Source organism: Protopterus annectens, chromosome 3.part0, assembly GCF_019279795.1.
Source record: "Protopterus annectens isolate FY-2018-M chromosome 3.part0, PAN1.0, whole genome shotgun sequence".
Taxonomy (NCBI): domain Eukaryota; kingdom Metazoa; phylum Chordata; order Ceratodontiformes; family Protopteridae; genus Protopterus; species Protopterus annectens.
In genome coordinates, this window is record NC_056731.1 from 491,214,494 (window position 1) to 491,231,152 (window position 16,659).

Genomic DNA, 16,659 nt, shown 5'->3' on the forward strand with positions numbered 1-16,659 from the left:
TGTGGTAATACGCATCTTGAAGATCTACATAGCACATTCAATCATCTTCTTCCAGAAGAGGAAGGATAGGATAGACTGAACCGTGACCATCCGGAATTTCTCTGTTTTTACAAATTTGTTTAGTGTACCGAGATCCAGAATTGGTCTCCAGTTTCCTGTCTTTTTTGGCACTAAAAAGAAACTTGAGTAAAATCCGGATCCTATCTGGTCTAGGGGGACTGTCTGGATGACTCTTTCTTGTAGCAGCTTTCTGATTTCGTGTGCTGCTGTTTCCCTTTGACTGGGTGGGACGTCGGGTAATACTCTTGATGAGACTGGGCAAAGATAGATGGGGATGTGATAGCCTCTGGATATAATCCATTGTACCCAAGAGTTGGTTGTTATGTTTTGCCAGGCAGCAGGGTGCAAGGAGAAACGACCCTACCGCTTTCAGAGGTGAGCAGTCGAGCAACGCTTCAGAAGCACTGATAGGGTTGGCCAGAGAAAGAATCACTGGAACCCTGTTTTCGCTGACCTACTATCTTCCATTGGAGTTTCCCCCTCTGCCTCTAGGAGAAAACTCGGCATGTGCATCCTGGAAAGAACCCTGTGATTTCTTGTGCCAGATCTTTCCACTCCTCTGACATCTAGAGTAGAATCATTGAGGTGTGGAGTGTCTGACACCAACAGCAGACAAGGTTTTGCCATCTTGTTCGCACTGTGCCAGCGTATCCTTGACTTTAGGGCCAAACAAAGAAGCCGCCTCTATAGGGGCATTCATGAAGGAAGCTTTAAAGGAGTCTGCAAAGTCACAAAGGCACATCCAAGCATGTCGTCTGGCGACAATACCTCTGAGAGGCCACATTATCATGGACTTGGTCAGAAACAGCTCCTGCCAAGGTTTCAGAGAGCTGGTTGATAAGATCACAATGAAGCCTGGTAAAATGTGCCAAATAATTCAAAGACCTTACGGCAAACACATGCTTCCCTAATTTGTCAATCGCCCAGGACTCCTAGTTGGGGGCGGATGGACAGTTTGACTCTCTTCTGCCAAATTCTTCTTAGTAGCAGCTGCCATCACCATAGCATCTACTGGGAGACCACATGACCAGTGGGGGTGTTCGGCAGGGGGTGATAATATTTTATCTGGCCTCTTGGGTATCACTTCCATGGTATCAGGAGCCTTCCATGCACGCTGCACGATGAGCTCATCGGCAGGCAGGGTGACCCAGGAGGTAGGGAGCCTGGCACAAAAAGCCTGCAGGAATACAGATTCCTCAGAGGAAGGATCAGAGGGCTTCCAGTCACCCCTCTGTCTAAGGATCTCGAGGATGTCACCAAAGGCGACCTCATCAGAGAGTGACCGTGGGGACCCTGTTCTGGAAAAGACTGCAAAGAGGGGGGTCTCCTGAGGAGCAGAGACCTGAGGCTCTTGTGCCCGGTGTCCAGGAGTTGAAGCTTGTGACAGTTGCGGCACAGAGGGGGGAGATGACTCCGATAAATGAGCTTTGTCAGCAGAGGCAAGCACCCTCTCCATGGCCTGGAAGACTGGCCTGCCGAAGGAAGGATGGGAGCCCAGAACCGAGCATGACAACCTTGGAACAGGGGTCACACCCTGCCCCGACGAGCCCACCCCCAGACCAGGAGTCTCAAGTGGACCGTGAACCATAAGAGACAGCATCCCTGGAAGGGGCCATAGGAAAAAATCAGCGTGGAGCCAGGAATGCCCTCACCAACGGCACAGCCACTGGCCTGAGAACAGCCCGATGTCCAGTGCACTGAAAGCCACAAGGACGACTCTGGTTCCAAAGTGAGATCCACTATTGGAGTCGGAGGGAGGGAATCTGCTGTCAGAGTAATAGGCTTAGAGACTTGAGTGGAAGTCAAAGGAGGAATATACGTTGGGGTTTGAGGCAAAATATGCTCACCTGAATGAGGGAACGTGGACTTCAATGGATGAGAGAGACCTCTGGCCACAAGCAACTGATCAACAAGCCGCAAAACATCCTGCTCAGAAAGACTCTTGGTCGACCTGATGGAGAAGATGGATGGCGATTCTGGCCTTTCCAGGAAAGGACTATACTGACTGCTTGCAAAAGGATCCAATGAAGGCAAATATTTGGTCCTTGCTAATTCAATAGGTGCAGAACTCGGAGCAGAGGAAGTCTGCACCAAAAAAAATTATGTGAAACAAGTCTGCGCTGAAGATGTCAGCGCCGTGGTTGTTGAAGTTGTCTGCACTCTAGAGGCAAAGGTCCACCCCGAAGGGTACAGTGATGTAGTGGAAAGTGTTTGCACTGGCAATAAGGATGGTGCCGAGAAGGACTGCACCAAAGTACGTCAGTGCCGAAAAAGTCTGCACCATGGAGTACAGAAGAGTTATACTTGGAGCCGAAGGTGACTGTACTAACGGTGCAAACAGGATTGAACCTGTACTGATGGTGCCATTAGGGGTTGTGGCAACTGTCAGAACCATAGTTGTCTGCACTGGGGACTCCGGTGCCGATATCGATAAAGGAGACATGGCTGTAGTCAGGATCATTTAGGGCGGTGCCGAACCTTGAGCCGACAGGGTCATAGGTGGCAGCGCCAGAGTAGTAAACAAATTTACCTTCTTGTGAGTCGACTCCCTATGATCTCCAGAGGGAGAAGGGAGTGACTTTGATGAAGAAGAGGAAGAACGCCTCTTGCTGGGTTTAACAGGAGGGGGAGAGCCCTCTGACCCAGAAATAGACTCAGAGAAAGGAGACTTGAGGAACCCTTTCAAAATTAACTTATTCTTCCTCTCTTTGAGAGTCCTGATAGAGAAGTTTTTATAGATCCCACATGGAGGATCTACAGTTAAGAGGGAGACATTAAGACAGTAGACACATAAATCATGCCCATCAGAAAGCGGTAACTTACAGCCACAATCCTTACACTGCTTGAAACCAACAGAACTTTTCTTAGCCGACAGAGCTGTTGTGGAGAAGCACTGTAGCAAAAGGAAGAATAATGGCTACCCAAGAAAGAAAAGGGTAAAAAGAGAAAAATAAGGATTGCCAATGATGGTAATGGAGAATTACTACAAGGTAAGAAAAGAGGGTAATAAAGGGAAAGGACTAAAGGGAGAGAGTCTAAAGTTTGCGATAGGGTAGGAAAATATTAGAATAAACTTTTCAGAAAATTTAAGTAATAATATATATAAACTGTCAAAAAATTAGACACTTAGCTGAGAGATTGGCTTGATACAGCTGTTCAGCAACAAGGCAAACAAGATCTGAGGTAACAGGGAGCAGAGCATTCTGGGTAGGACCTTGGCTCGAGTGTTTTTGGCTGATGCGAGCTTGATATTGGCTGGCTCGGTTCCAGAGGACGGAACCAATAACCCATCAGTAAGGAATGAACAAAGATTAACAACATCAGACGGATAGTTTTGTTGCATCTACACCTAATAAAGGGTACACTCCAACTTAGACGGTCTAAACAGTTAAGTGACAGCATGGAAGCTGCAATTCCTTGAAAAAAAGCCTCACTGAGAGCTGAAATGGGAATGATCTAGGAAAATTAGACTGAAAATGCAAGACAAAAATCTTGGTATATAAAAAAAAGAGAGAGCACTACAGGTAAGAACAGAAAGGACACAGAGCAGATGGAGAGGGAAAGTTTTGAAAAGCAAGATAATGATTACTTATCTCTCTTTTTGGCTACAGTTAACAAGATTTTGTAGGTGATTTAGTTTAAATTTAGAATTGTATGTTTTTTTATTTTGTTTTGGGTTTTTACAACATTTAGAGACAGTAAATGAAGTTGCCTGTGTGGTTGGAAGAAGCAAGCTTATTGAGTAAGATTGGAAAGATAAGTATACTAAAAAAATAAATAAGGGAGAAGTTTCAGCACAACAGCAAATGGTTATACAAAAAATAAGTGCTGATACCATTAAAATGGGGGGATGCAACAAGTGAATACAGAAGAATGGACTCTGGGAAAGAAAAGATGTCAAAAAGAACGCAAAAAAGACCAGCAAAAAAAGAAAGAAGAGAGTATTAGATATATATACCCACTACTAGCATGACAAAGAAATTTGTATGAATGAACAAAATGTGTAAGAAGATACAGAATAAAAACACAGAAGGTGAATTATAAGCACGATTCAAACTACTGTCTTAGAATCCTAATGGTATTACTTAGAAACACAACATCCAAAATGTTTTAGATATATATAAAAAATAGGGTGCAAATAGCAGTATTACAGGAAAACCGAGGAACATGGGAATAAAAAGAAAGAATTTATAGAGGGGCATGCAGAATGTAGCAGACTATATAGGGACCCACAAAAGGGTAGTAATAATATTAACAAACAGAAATACATCCGGGATAATTAAGGAATATAGAAATGATCCAATTGGAAGATATGTTGTGCTAAGAGGTTACAGGCAGAGGAAAAGACCATCATCAGTTTAAATACATCTGGCACCTAAAACTAAGCAAAGTGAATTAAATAGATTAATCAGTGAAATAATAAGCTATCAAGGTATACTTGTTCTAAGTCTTGACTGAACTATAATCACAGCTGGGGCAGATGACTTAGGAGGACCAAGGAGAATCAGTGTGTCCACGGAGGGCAAGTTCTTTGACTTTTATTTGGCAGCATCTGCATTGGTTGACATGGCCTGTCATTCCTATGGAAAAGACCAGGCTGTCTTCTCAAAGGCGCAACAGATGGGAGGTATACATTGCAAGAGCAAATTCACTTGGTTAAGTCTTTTAATACACACCCACCAATTTTAATAGATCGCTTCAACAGCAAAAGAGAAGCATGGGCACTTTGCAGAATACTAATTACAAAAGGATACATATAAAAGAAAAGTTGTAGAATACTTTTAAAAACACTATAGAAAATGAACATGAATATGGAAGAGTTAATGGAAGGAAGGGATATACAAACTAGAGCTTAAGGGTGTGTTTCAAAATTGGAAAAAAATAACATTGGGATGAGAATCAGACTATAATTTCAGGGGCTGGCAAAGATAAAGGCACTAAACAGTAGGGAGGGAACCTATCACAGCAAACTAAACAGAAGGTACAGGAGCGTTTATAGAGAATAAACAAAGGAAGGAAACTGCTCAGACAGTTTAAAATTGATAAAGGGATATGAAAAATCAGGGAACCCATGAATAAACAAGTTAGAAAATTACCCCAATAAAATGCCAAGTAAATTTAAAGATTTCAACAAGAGATTTGTATGATTGGAGGGGGGGGGTAAATGAAGAATATGGCATACTTCATGGAAGATTTGTAATTTATCACACTGCTAGAACAGGAAATCATGTAGTTTGATAGCTATGATAACATTAATTGAATTAAAAGACAACTTAAAAGACAAACTATGGGGGACATTCCCTGGAAAAGATGGTCTCCCAGATGAACCATAAAAGCTTGAGGGTATGGAGCTAACTGAAATTGTGGCAGGTCCTATTCAACAAAATATTAGGAGGAGGACAGCAACCGAAGACAGGGAAAAAATACAAGTCCCACCAAACTCAGTGACATACAGATCAATATATGTTTTAAACAAGGACTATAATGTTTTTATAGGAATTACAGCTCAGACTAGCGATACTACTTCCAAAACCCACAGATGTGAACCACTGTGTATTTGCACAGGGTAGACAAATATTTAATAAAATAAATAAAACAAGTGCAATCCATAAAGAAGCTAAAAGGAAGATAAAGCCTGTTACTGATGAGATTAGCTGCTGAGAAGATGTGTCCACTGTTTGCATAGTATATTATAATGTATATAATGCACCCAAAACAAAACCTAGACAAATTTCTTTTGATTTTGATAAAGTATCAAGACCGGACAGGGTATAAGACAAATAAAAGTAAAACAAAAGTTGACAGCAAGAAAGTACATTCCCCTATTTGAGTTAGGGCAGCAATATCCCAATTCATGGGAACATTAAAAATGAAACATTTACGGATATGGGTGATGAAGTATAGAAGGCAGCAATACAGACCAGAGATGAAACAATATGCAAAATGTGATAAATTAAGAAAATGGAAACTGAAGCATTTGGTTTAGATAATAGAAACCTTAGCCCTAAAATTGTTTGCGGGACCTTTAATTTTATATGTAGGCAAGATTTATTTTATCAACTAGAAAACATGTTATGAGGCAAGCTATTGAAGGAATTATGGATTTTCTGTGGGAGGGAAAAAATAGGGTAAAATTACAGAAACTATTAATACTGGAAGAAAAAGGGGAACTAGGGATGACAGATCTATACGGATATCATAAGGCAGCAGATTTAAAGCTGGTGCACAATGACTCAATGCCAAAAGGAAAGAGCTGATGTTGACACAATTTGCATATAATTAGCAAGCACTATGATCAGTGATATGGTCACTAGCTAGAGAGGAGAACTATGAAGGAAAAATATAATTACACATACAAGACAGCTAAGAACTTAACAGCAAAACACCTAAAGATACTGAGAAATGGTACACTTTCTGTAGGACTCTATCAACCTGCCGGACAAGGTGATAAGGTAACCAAGGGATGATTCAGAAAACCTAAACAGCCAATTCATTTCTGAATGCCAGAATGGCACTACCACATGACTGGTATCTGCAGATCATGCCCTAACACCTTGCACCTGGGGTGGCTGCCACCTTCACATCACCCTAGCTATAAAAAATAAACATCTACTATGGAATCATACCTCGCAATGACAGAAAGAGGGCAGAGGAAAGGATTAGGGGGTTGCAGTTCTAATTTACAAAAAGTACATAACTGCTGCAAAATTAGTATTGCACTGAGTGGCGGCACCAGGATCAAATGTAATTTTGTATGTTAACAGAAACAATTGAAATGATTGTGTGGCACCAGTACTAAAACCAGACAAGGTGGAATGTCCTGTGATAACCTGTTACAGGCCTTCTGAGTACTCAGTGAAAGACCTTAATATGCTGATGGCATTTATGACTTTTTCACAGTATGAACACAAAACTGTTACAGAGGATACCAATCTACCTAATGTGCCATGGTGGTCGTAGATAGAAGCCCTTCACAAAGGAAATTTTTAACTAGCTCTTATGTGGCCTTAAGTAAAGCACTTAAAGTTCCTACTAGCATGGACAACATAACTGATGTTATCTAAATCAATAAAGTTAACATGGAGGCTAGCTTTAAAATAACTCCTGCTCTATCATGTAGTGACAATGTGGAGACTGAATTCACTATTTTTTGCACAGTGGTTGAGGTAATATTTATAATGTTATACTTGTGGAAAAATATATGTACAAAATATTTTAAGTGTAAACGATCATTTCAAAACCTGTGACTGAAGAACAGTTATCAAAGACAAAATTGCCATACAGATATGGATGATTATTACAAAAACAGCTGCTCTCTTTGAAAACCAGATGAAAGAGTCACACCATTTAGGGCATGTGTATTACTTAATTTGTCAGCTACCAGTAAAGGCGGATTAATATGAAAACAAAACATTCTCATTCTCCAAGGATATTGCATAACTCAGTGCAAAAACACAGGTCATAATTGACAAAGCAAACTTTGAATTGGGTCACATATCTGACATAAAATGCAGCAAGATATTTTACAACTATATTAGGGGTGCAAGGAAAACAAACAGTTCATAATATCACAGAATAATGTTATGAGGTTTCACGGCACCACAGAAATTGTGAGTTTGGAGAACAATTTACTTTTACTACAGGCCAAGAGTTGTACTTAAACACTCAAAAGCCTCACTTAATGTAAGGACTGCATCTATTATTAATAATCAAAAATAGAAATGTAAGAGTACTAGTGCGAAAACGAGGACATATATATCCAGTCTTTCTTTCTTGCTTCGAATAATAAACTCCAGTAACTGTTAGATTAAATCTTTTTATTCACGTAAAAGCAGATGCAAGGATAAGTGCTTTTGCTAAAATAAGCTTCATCAGATCCTACAGCATACTTGATATAATAGCACCTTATATAGTCATTCTTATTTAATTTAATTGGATAATTGATATTAATTAATTAACAAATAAATATAATAATCAAGTGAATCAGACATTATAATACAGTTAAAAACATCTAAGACTGCATACATAATATAAATCCAAAACTTGATAACATATAAGACATATTGTATAAAGACATATTATCTAAAAGAATATATAAAAAACATTAATACATATATAGTAGAATTAATTCAATAATATGTGTTCTAAAATTTCTTAAAATTAATAAATTCAATGGGATATAATGGAGTATGTGCAATAGATATAAAAACAATTGGTAACATATATATGAGTCTATGTAAGCTTGTCACAGTAAATATATGAAATGTAGAAAGATGAATAAATAAATGAAATGATATGTATATATATTAGTAGTATATTAATAAATATATATGTATGGGTATGTGTATGTATTTTCAAGTATGAATGTGAATAATGTATTAGTCTAAAATGTAAGTGTATGTTTAAATAAAGTACAGTTGGGCTCATAACAATGTATATGTATATATATGTGTTAAACAATTGAACAGTGATTTAAAATGTAAATGTAAATATAAATATAAATATAAATATGAATAGATATAAATATGAATGTAAATATGAGATATGTGTATAAATAAATTAATAAATGGATGAATAAATATGTACATATATGTATATGTTCTATGAAGATATCCTAAATAATAAATATACTGATAAGTGTATAAATATAGTATTGGATAAATGTGTATGTATGCATTGGTGAATAAATAAATAAATAAATAAATAAATAAATAAATGAATCTAGATCAGTTGTAATGGATGATAAATAGGACTGTGTAAATATGTGTATGTATATAAGGTTAACTTCAAATGTTATTTGATATGTCTACGTTGTCTGAGGTAGGGTTTAATAGAAGCCCTTTCATTTAGGCCATGTCCTTTGTCAGCCCTGAGTAAAATTATCCACCCACTTCCTCTGCCTTCTGTGTTCTAATCTAACAGTTACTGGAGTTTATTATTCGAAGCAAGAAAGAAAGACTGGATATATATGTCCTCGTTTTCGCACTAGTACTCTTACATTTCTATTTTTGACTTATCTATACCAGCACTAGTGCGTTAACTCGTTGTGTTAGCCAAAGCTACTCAATTTATTAATAATAATCGATTTATCAGGAAACCTTCAGGTTTCAATGGTATATCAAACCAGGACCCGAAACAATTTAAAATAGAATTTAGGTGCAATACTATTTTAAAAAGAGTTGTTGAATGTGTTCTCTCTAATGAATTTAAAAAAGCACCTCTTAAAAAGACTGGATTGCTGTCAAAAATTACAGATCTATTATAATTCTAATTGATAGCTTTAAAACGTTTAATATTCATTAACATGCTCATTGTTCGGGGAGATCAACCAGCACAAGAAATAACCCAGAGAAATTAAACGTTTGTAATACTTAATATGCTTATTGTACAGGGTGATCAACCAGCTCAAGAAATAACACTGAGTGAAATTAAACGTTTGTAATATTTATTAACATGCTTATTGTACGGGGAGATCACCCAGCACAAGAAATAACACAGAGAGAAATAACACTGAGAGAAATTAACAGCACCTAGTGATGAATGTCATCTGCATTTACTTTTTCAATGCATTTGAAGCACTCAACCACAACTGCCTTCATAGTTTTTTGGTTAGCTGGAGACAGAATGGGCTCAGTAAAACAGAGTCTGTGGGAAACTAACAGTACACGAAACAGTGTACAAGCAGATGTGCCTCAAGGTTCACTTTTGGAAACAGATTTATTTAACAATGATGTAGCAGATGCTATATGCGGTAATTCCTTCTTTATATGACATATGCAAATGATATCAAAACTGATAAGATGATTTTGGGGCCTGAAGGCTGTCAGCATCTTCAGGATGTTTTCAACTAAGTCACTCAGTAGAGACAAATCCAAAATATGTATACGAGTGACAAAAGAACAAATTTATGTAGCTCAGGCCCATGAAATGGTCAGAAATTAATGTAGTAAAAGTGACAATGTGCAAGATGTAAAAATCTGAAAAGAGCAGTTAATTATGAATATCCAGTTGTGGAGGCAGAGTGCATTTTATTATTCCACACAAACTGGCACTAAAAGTTGTATAAACTGTAAAAATATAGGCTGCATGCCCAGATAACTGAAATGAACAAGCTCTGCAGTGTTCTGTAGCCCAGACAGCAGCACTGTGAGAAAACAGACTGGAATACCCAGTACAGCTCTATGCTTTGTGCTCCTATGAGGAAAAAATACTAAAAACAGAACAAATACAAAAATCAGTAACTAAGGTCACAGAGATTAGTAAATCTTGCACTGTGCTTCCTCAGCTATAGGAATTTATGATGCAGCCTTATTGACGTATACAAGGTTTGTAAAGATGTATTCCTGTTTGGTTGCTTAGGCTTAAAAGGGTATGCAATTACAGGGGAACTTGCACAAATTGGGTCATGCAGACAAAAAATAAAAAAAATAAATGGGTGACTTTTTGGTTTTTGGAAAGGGTCATTAAACATACTGAATTCTTTACCATGACATACAAACCATTCTACTGATGTGGACACATTTATACATAATCTGTACAATTAACATAGTAAAATGTGTCAAAGTCTGACAGGACCTCTGTCCTTGTGCTTTCATGTAATTGAACAACTAATGACAAAATGTTATACTATAGCTCTGCTCAGCTTAACAACAAATCCAATCCTCAAAATTTTGGTCAACTCTCAACAACATCCTCTATCCTGGAAAGCACTCTAATCCCTCCCCATTCCCAAACTCTTCCTCTCAACAGCTACCCTCCTGAATAAACGCCATCTCTTCCATCCAAAATCTGGTAACCTCTAAGCCAAACTCTACTTCGACACCCACCCCTCCAAGTCTCACCAACACAACTTTGTTTTAATTTGAGCCAGTTCCCATTACTTACATTAAATCTCTACTACTCAAGCTAAAACCTTGCTCTCTTTTCACTGACAATCTGTCTCCTACATTCCTCAAACTTGCTGCTGACTCAATTGCCTATCCTATATCTATACTAATTAATCAATCTATTCTGGAATCAACTGTCCCCACCCTTTGGAAATCTTTCTTTACTATCCTTTTTCATAAAGGTGGAAACTCCACTGACCCCTCAAACTACCGACCCATCGCCATTCTGTCCCCCCTCTCCAAAATATTAGAAAAATGTATTCACTCACAGCTTCTCAATCACCTCCTCATGCACGACTTACTTATCCCTTCCAAACATGGATTTCGTGCTTACCACAGCACCACAACTGCCCTCCTCTCTTTCACTCATATCATTGCAGAGGCCCTACACAAAAATAAACAAATTTCCTGTCTCTTCCTAGATCTCTCCAAAGCCTTTGATACTGTCTCTCATCCTCTACTACTATCCAAACTCGCAAATCTCCACCTATCCCCCTCTGCACTTGCCTGGTTTAATAGTTACCTATCTGGCAGGGAACAATCTGTCAAATGGCTCTCATCCTCCTCACCTTTCCTTCCCAACTCCACTAGTGTTCCCCAAGGCTCCATCTTGGAACCCTTTTGTTAAACATCTTCACCAATGATCTTTACACCTCATGCAAAAAATCCTCCCTTATTCAGTATGCCAATGACTCTATACTTATATCCATCTCAAATAACATTCCTGAACTACACTCCCTGACCCAACAAGCCCTACTATCCACTGAACAATGGCTCTCTCACAACCTACTGATCCTAAATCCCAAAAAGACCAAACTCCTACTTTTCCTTCCCTGTTCTCTTTCTCATCACAAAACCTCCTTTTTTATTACATCTTCTAACAATACAACTATCCAACCTGACACCCACACAAAACTTCTAGAGGTCATTATCGATGACTAACTAAAGTTCAACCTACACATACTCCAGTGTATAAAAAAAACAAACCAGAAACTAGGTCTGCTATATCGGAACAAAAAATTCCTAACCCCTGAATCTAGACTTACCCTGGGCCAGGCACTCCTTCTCCTCTTCCCTCTTATACACTGCCCCAGTTCTTACCAATATCCAGGCCTCCACTCTAAACAAACTCCAACAGACTTACCATAAAATAGCCAGATTCATTACCAACTCCCCATACAACTCACACCACTGCATTTCTTTAAACTCTCTTCAATGGCTTGAACTTCCCTAATTTCTGCTATCTTATCAATTTCTTATGCTACACACTATTCTTTATAAAAACTCCTTCTGTCCATCTCTATCTTCCTTGGTCACCTTCTACATCCCATCCCGGACCCTCCGTACTTTTAACCAACAACTACTTGATGTCTACCACCCAAAAAAATCAATAGGCAAACTACTATATAAATACTCCCTTGTCCATGCTTGGAACAAACTTCCCCTTGACTTATGTTCAATCTCCCACACCTCACACTTTAAAAATTAACTAAAAGCTTATTTTCTCAATTCCAGGACCTGCCCTTGCGATGACCCACCTAGTCTTCCTTCCTTTTATGTACCCTCAAAAGGTCTATACTTAGTATCTCATTATACCTCTCTCTCCAATGTGTCTACTATGCATTTGCATAATTTTATACAAACAAAATTTTTTTATTGTTGACCTATTAAACTATATCAATGTAAAATGATGTTACTAAGCTTCTTTTTAATACAACTTTAACTTTATGCATGTAACCCAACATATGTGAATCTTTTTGCTATAAATGCTATTATAATCAATATTGTTTAAAATTGTACTTGTTTAAAAATGTACTACTGGAGCTTTTCTCCTTGGGTCTCCACTGAAAATGGGCCACAAGCCCAGTTGGACAAACCTGGTTAACAAATGTCAATAAATAAATAAATAAATAAATTGATCTGATTTGATTTTGATTTCCTATTTGTATGCCCAGCTTCTTCAAGCAATTTTGTGGACAGAGCAAATGAAAATAATTAGTATTATTTACAGGACTGCAGGGGCATCAATACTATGAACACCAAGCTAAGATACAAAACACATTTTTTTTCCAGTTTCTGATCATACTGGTACATTAAGACAACACTGTTAAGGAATTTTACACACAGACTTTTTTTTGATTCATGCAATTTTCCCACACACAATATGTTATTCGGAGAAAGTAACCTAATCATACCAATGCACCTGGCTTACCTCTGAAAACATCTTCAAAGATTTACTGTATTTTAACCACTGAATAAAGATGAACAATAAATAAATACATATATATTGTCCAAGTTCCAGCACAAAACAGAAGACAGAAGTACATAAATGAAAATGTAAACCCAAAAATGTTACAACGTGTCACAATTGCCAACAAAAAGCAGCTTATATTTTAAAAACTAAAATAAGTAAATTGTTACCATTCCAATACCCAAAATTTGTTCCTCCTATAAACATGTACCTGCAATGAAAATGGAAAGAAAAATACAAAGTTGTTTAAGTTCTTTGTTGGTAAAATTGTTATTTGAAAAAAAGTTTAATATATGACTTACATGTTAACATTTGCTCCAAGTCCAAGAACTGTATCTAGAGCTCTGGTTATGACACTTGTGGCAACAACCTGATGTTTTTCACCCCAGTGATCAAGCCAGCCTGTATACATCTCAGAGTTGACCTATAAATTGCAAGAAAATGGAACTAGTGACTTTGGCAAGCATGAGTTTTACCAACCTGCAACTTAATTTATGCCTGACCCATAAATACATTCATCAAGCAGGACTACACAGCAAGTCTCAATTACTACATTCAAGTCATTTTTTTGTAATGCTAACAAAACTGTTACACAATATACCGGACTGTTAGCACTGTTACATGCATTCTCACTGATTGCGATTTATCATTTTTCCCTATGGCCATCAAGCTTCTATCCCCTACTGGCCCATTCACTCCCTCTGATGCCTATTATTGTAAGACGTTGGGAAAGGGTGGTAAGAGCCAGGGATCTTAGCCATCATAAAGCAGTGGTTTGGATATTTTTTGTATGCGGTTAGCATCTTACCATATTAACTGGAAATTGAAGTATAATGCTTGCCATGTTGGACTACAGGCAAGTGCATGTTTTCAGACTCTGACACTGAACTAGATAAGCTCATGCTCTCCAAGTCTTTAGTTGCATAAGCTGCAATACCTGGCCTTTCCCAAGTGGTACTGTTGTGGCAGGACTCTGCTAACGCCCTTCCATGGAATGGGCAAGCCAGCACTGGCTGCTCACTTACATCTCTCCTAAGCCATCCACTCCAGTACCAGGCCAACGGGGATGGAGTTAGGCCTCCATTCCATACCTCCACTCCAAGGAGCCAGCTGTAATTCCATTCATTAAACATTTCACAAATGAATCAGACTGGGGTAAATAAACAGCAGCCTTAGACCCTTTTGCACTCAAGTGCTGATGGAGAACACCAGAACAGAAAACTAAGCATCTTAACATCTCTGCGGTCATCATGGACCTGCTACAAGTATTAAAAATGTAAAAAATCCTCAGACTTCAAGGAAGATGCCCACTTACTGGTTCAAAGGTAGTTACTAGGCATGGAGTTCAGGAGACCATTAATGAGCCCAGCCCAAATCTCGGTCTGATTTAAGTGACTTACTCAAGATCATACAGTAGGCAAATGAAGATTGAGGGAATAAAACCCTGTATTAAAGGCAGTAGCTTGTTAACAGCTTGTAGCCTTAGGTCTTTATGCCAACTGCCAGACTCCATTCAAAGAACATCATGCAGGGCCTTGTAACACCTGGACATGAAAATATCAACAGATTTCAGGTGAAGCTTTAGCGCCATTAACCACTGTTTGCTGAAGTCCTGCGGTTTCAGAACCTGTTAGTGTCTGTTTCTGGCCAAGTAAGGTTCCATAAAAACACACAAGAATTTAATGCTAACATTGTCAAATCAAAAACAGAATATGGCAACATTATAAGAGACCAGTCTGGTCAAAAATTGGTAGGTATGACAAAAGTCCCATACACCACCGTGTCTTAAAGTGTAGCAAATGAAATAACAAATAGCCAGTAATCCAATAAGCACAAGACTTGAACAAGCTCTAGTGTCTCGACTCACAAGCCTTCTCGGAGATAATGCACAGAAAAAAAATTCTGTGCACCTAAAGTAAGATGTAATAATATAATGAGCAGGTTTAGAAACTGGGCCTGTGGGAGTTGTTCTGTATGTCCCTGTGGGTGAAATCTTTTGACAGTATTAATGGTGTGAGATTTAAATGGGTGGTGGAATATACTTGGAACACAGTAGGGGTGGTTTACGCTCTAAAGTGTACCTGTAACCTGTTTTATATTGATGAAAGTAAAATAACTTTTCAGATTAGGTTACAGGAACACATAAGAGATAGTAGAAATAATAAATTGGAAAGTCCGATAGCTTGTCATTTTAACACTGTACATGGGGGGTTATGCAGATTTAAAATGTTGTGTTCTGGAATTTCTGGAACATATTGAAGCTGAAAATGCAGCTAATCTGAGGAAGGGCACTGAGCAAACTGATCTATGATATATAACATTAAGTCTTACTTTTTGCTTATTTTTGCGAGTTATTTATAGCACTTTAATTGTCTGCTGTATACTTTTCTAGCTAGTTTTACCATGTGTGAGGTATTAACTGGAAATGTTCTACATTTGTTAAGCATCTGTTTGGGTTTGTTTGTTCTGATTTCCTGCCAAGGAGTGCATCATATAATTTATTTGTTTGCAGTTAAAAGGATTCTTTAGAGTCGTCTTGCTCCTTTATCTGTTTAAAACTTTCATTTAAAGGCTTACTGCTGCTTTTTTGCTGTGATAAAACATTTCTGCATTTTTTTTTCTACCCAAGTAGTGTGGGTAGTTGTAGCATTGTCCATATTCAGGCTTATGTTTTGGGCAGACTTGTTTGTTTGTAGAGGCTGTGTGTCTGAGCACATGTTCCAGGCCATCTTAGTTTAGCCAAAGCCATTCTTGGGACAGTCCTCCCAGTCTAGTGTCACTACCTCATTCTAACTAATACAGGGAGAACATTTGAGAAGGCCAACTCACTGAGTTTCTTAACCTTGAATTATCTTCTGCTCCTCTTTTCTCCCTTTCCACTTTACAAAAAAAAATCTAAGCTTGTTTCCTGCCTTTCCTGTAAGTAGTGTAGTCCAGATACAGATTTGTTGTATCCAGGACTGTTTGTAAGTTTCTGAGCCCCCAAGCCTTTCTGTATTCTAGCTTATCAGTGGGAGTAGTAACTATTCCCTGCGCCATAAAGTCTGCTCTTCGAATTTTCCCTTAGAAATAGACAGTTTTTTTAGTTTCTTTGAGCTCAGCACATGTTCAGAGCTCATTGTAAGCACCAAGTAAGCTACAAATTACTACAGTACTCAACTTTCCTCACTTATCTAGAGGAAAACAATTTTTAGTACTTAATAAACACCTATCCAGGCATGTCTATGGGTCAGCTCCCAGTGTTTTCTCCTGTCTACCTGATGAATCTGGGCATCTTGTGGCAATGCACTAATTGCCTCATGTACACAGAAAACCTTCTCCTCCTACCACCCAACACTACAACCTGTGAGAGATGCACTTATACAGCCAAACTGGAAGCAAAGCTCTCTTCACCCAAGACTGGACTAGACAGTCAAAAGGAGAAGGTAAACACTTGCACCACACCACACCACACTCATCACA

General features: G+C 38.3%; 1 protein-coding gene across 1 annotated transcript in view; it reads right to left on the reverse strand.

Annotated features, from left to right (window-relative positions):
- The window catches only part of GLB1 (galactosidase beta 1), a 1,256,403-nt gene that overhangs the window by 801,772 nt on the left and 437,972 nt on the right, over positions 1-16,659 (reverse strand). Inside the window, exons 8-9 of the mRNA XM_044064915.1 lie at positions 13,500-13,621; positions 13,368-13,408 (exon numbers count right to left, since the gene is read on the reverse strand). Coding sequence (XP_043920850.1) covers positions 13,368-13,408; positions 13,500-13,621 — 163 coding nt within the window. The remainder of the gene's footprint in view (positions 1-13,367; positions 13,409-13,499; positions 13,622-16,659) is intronic.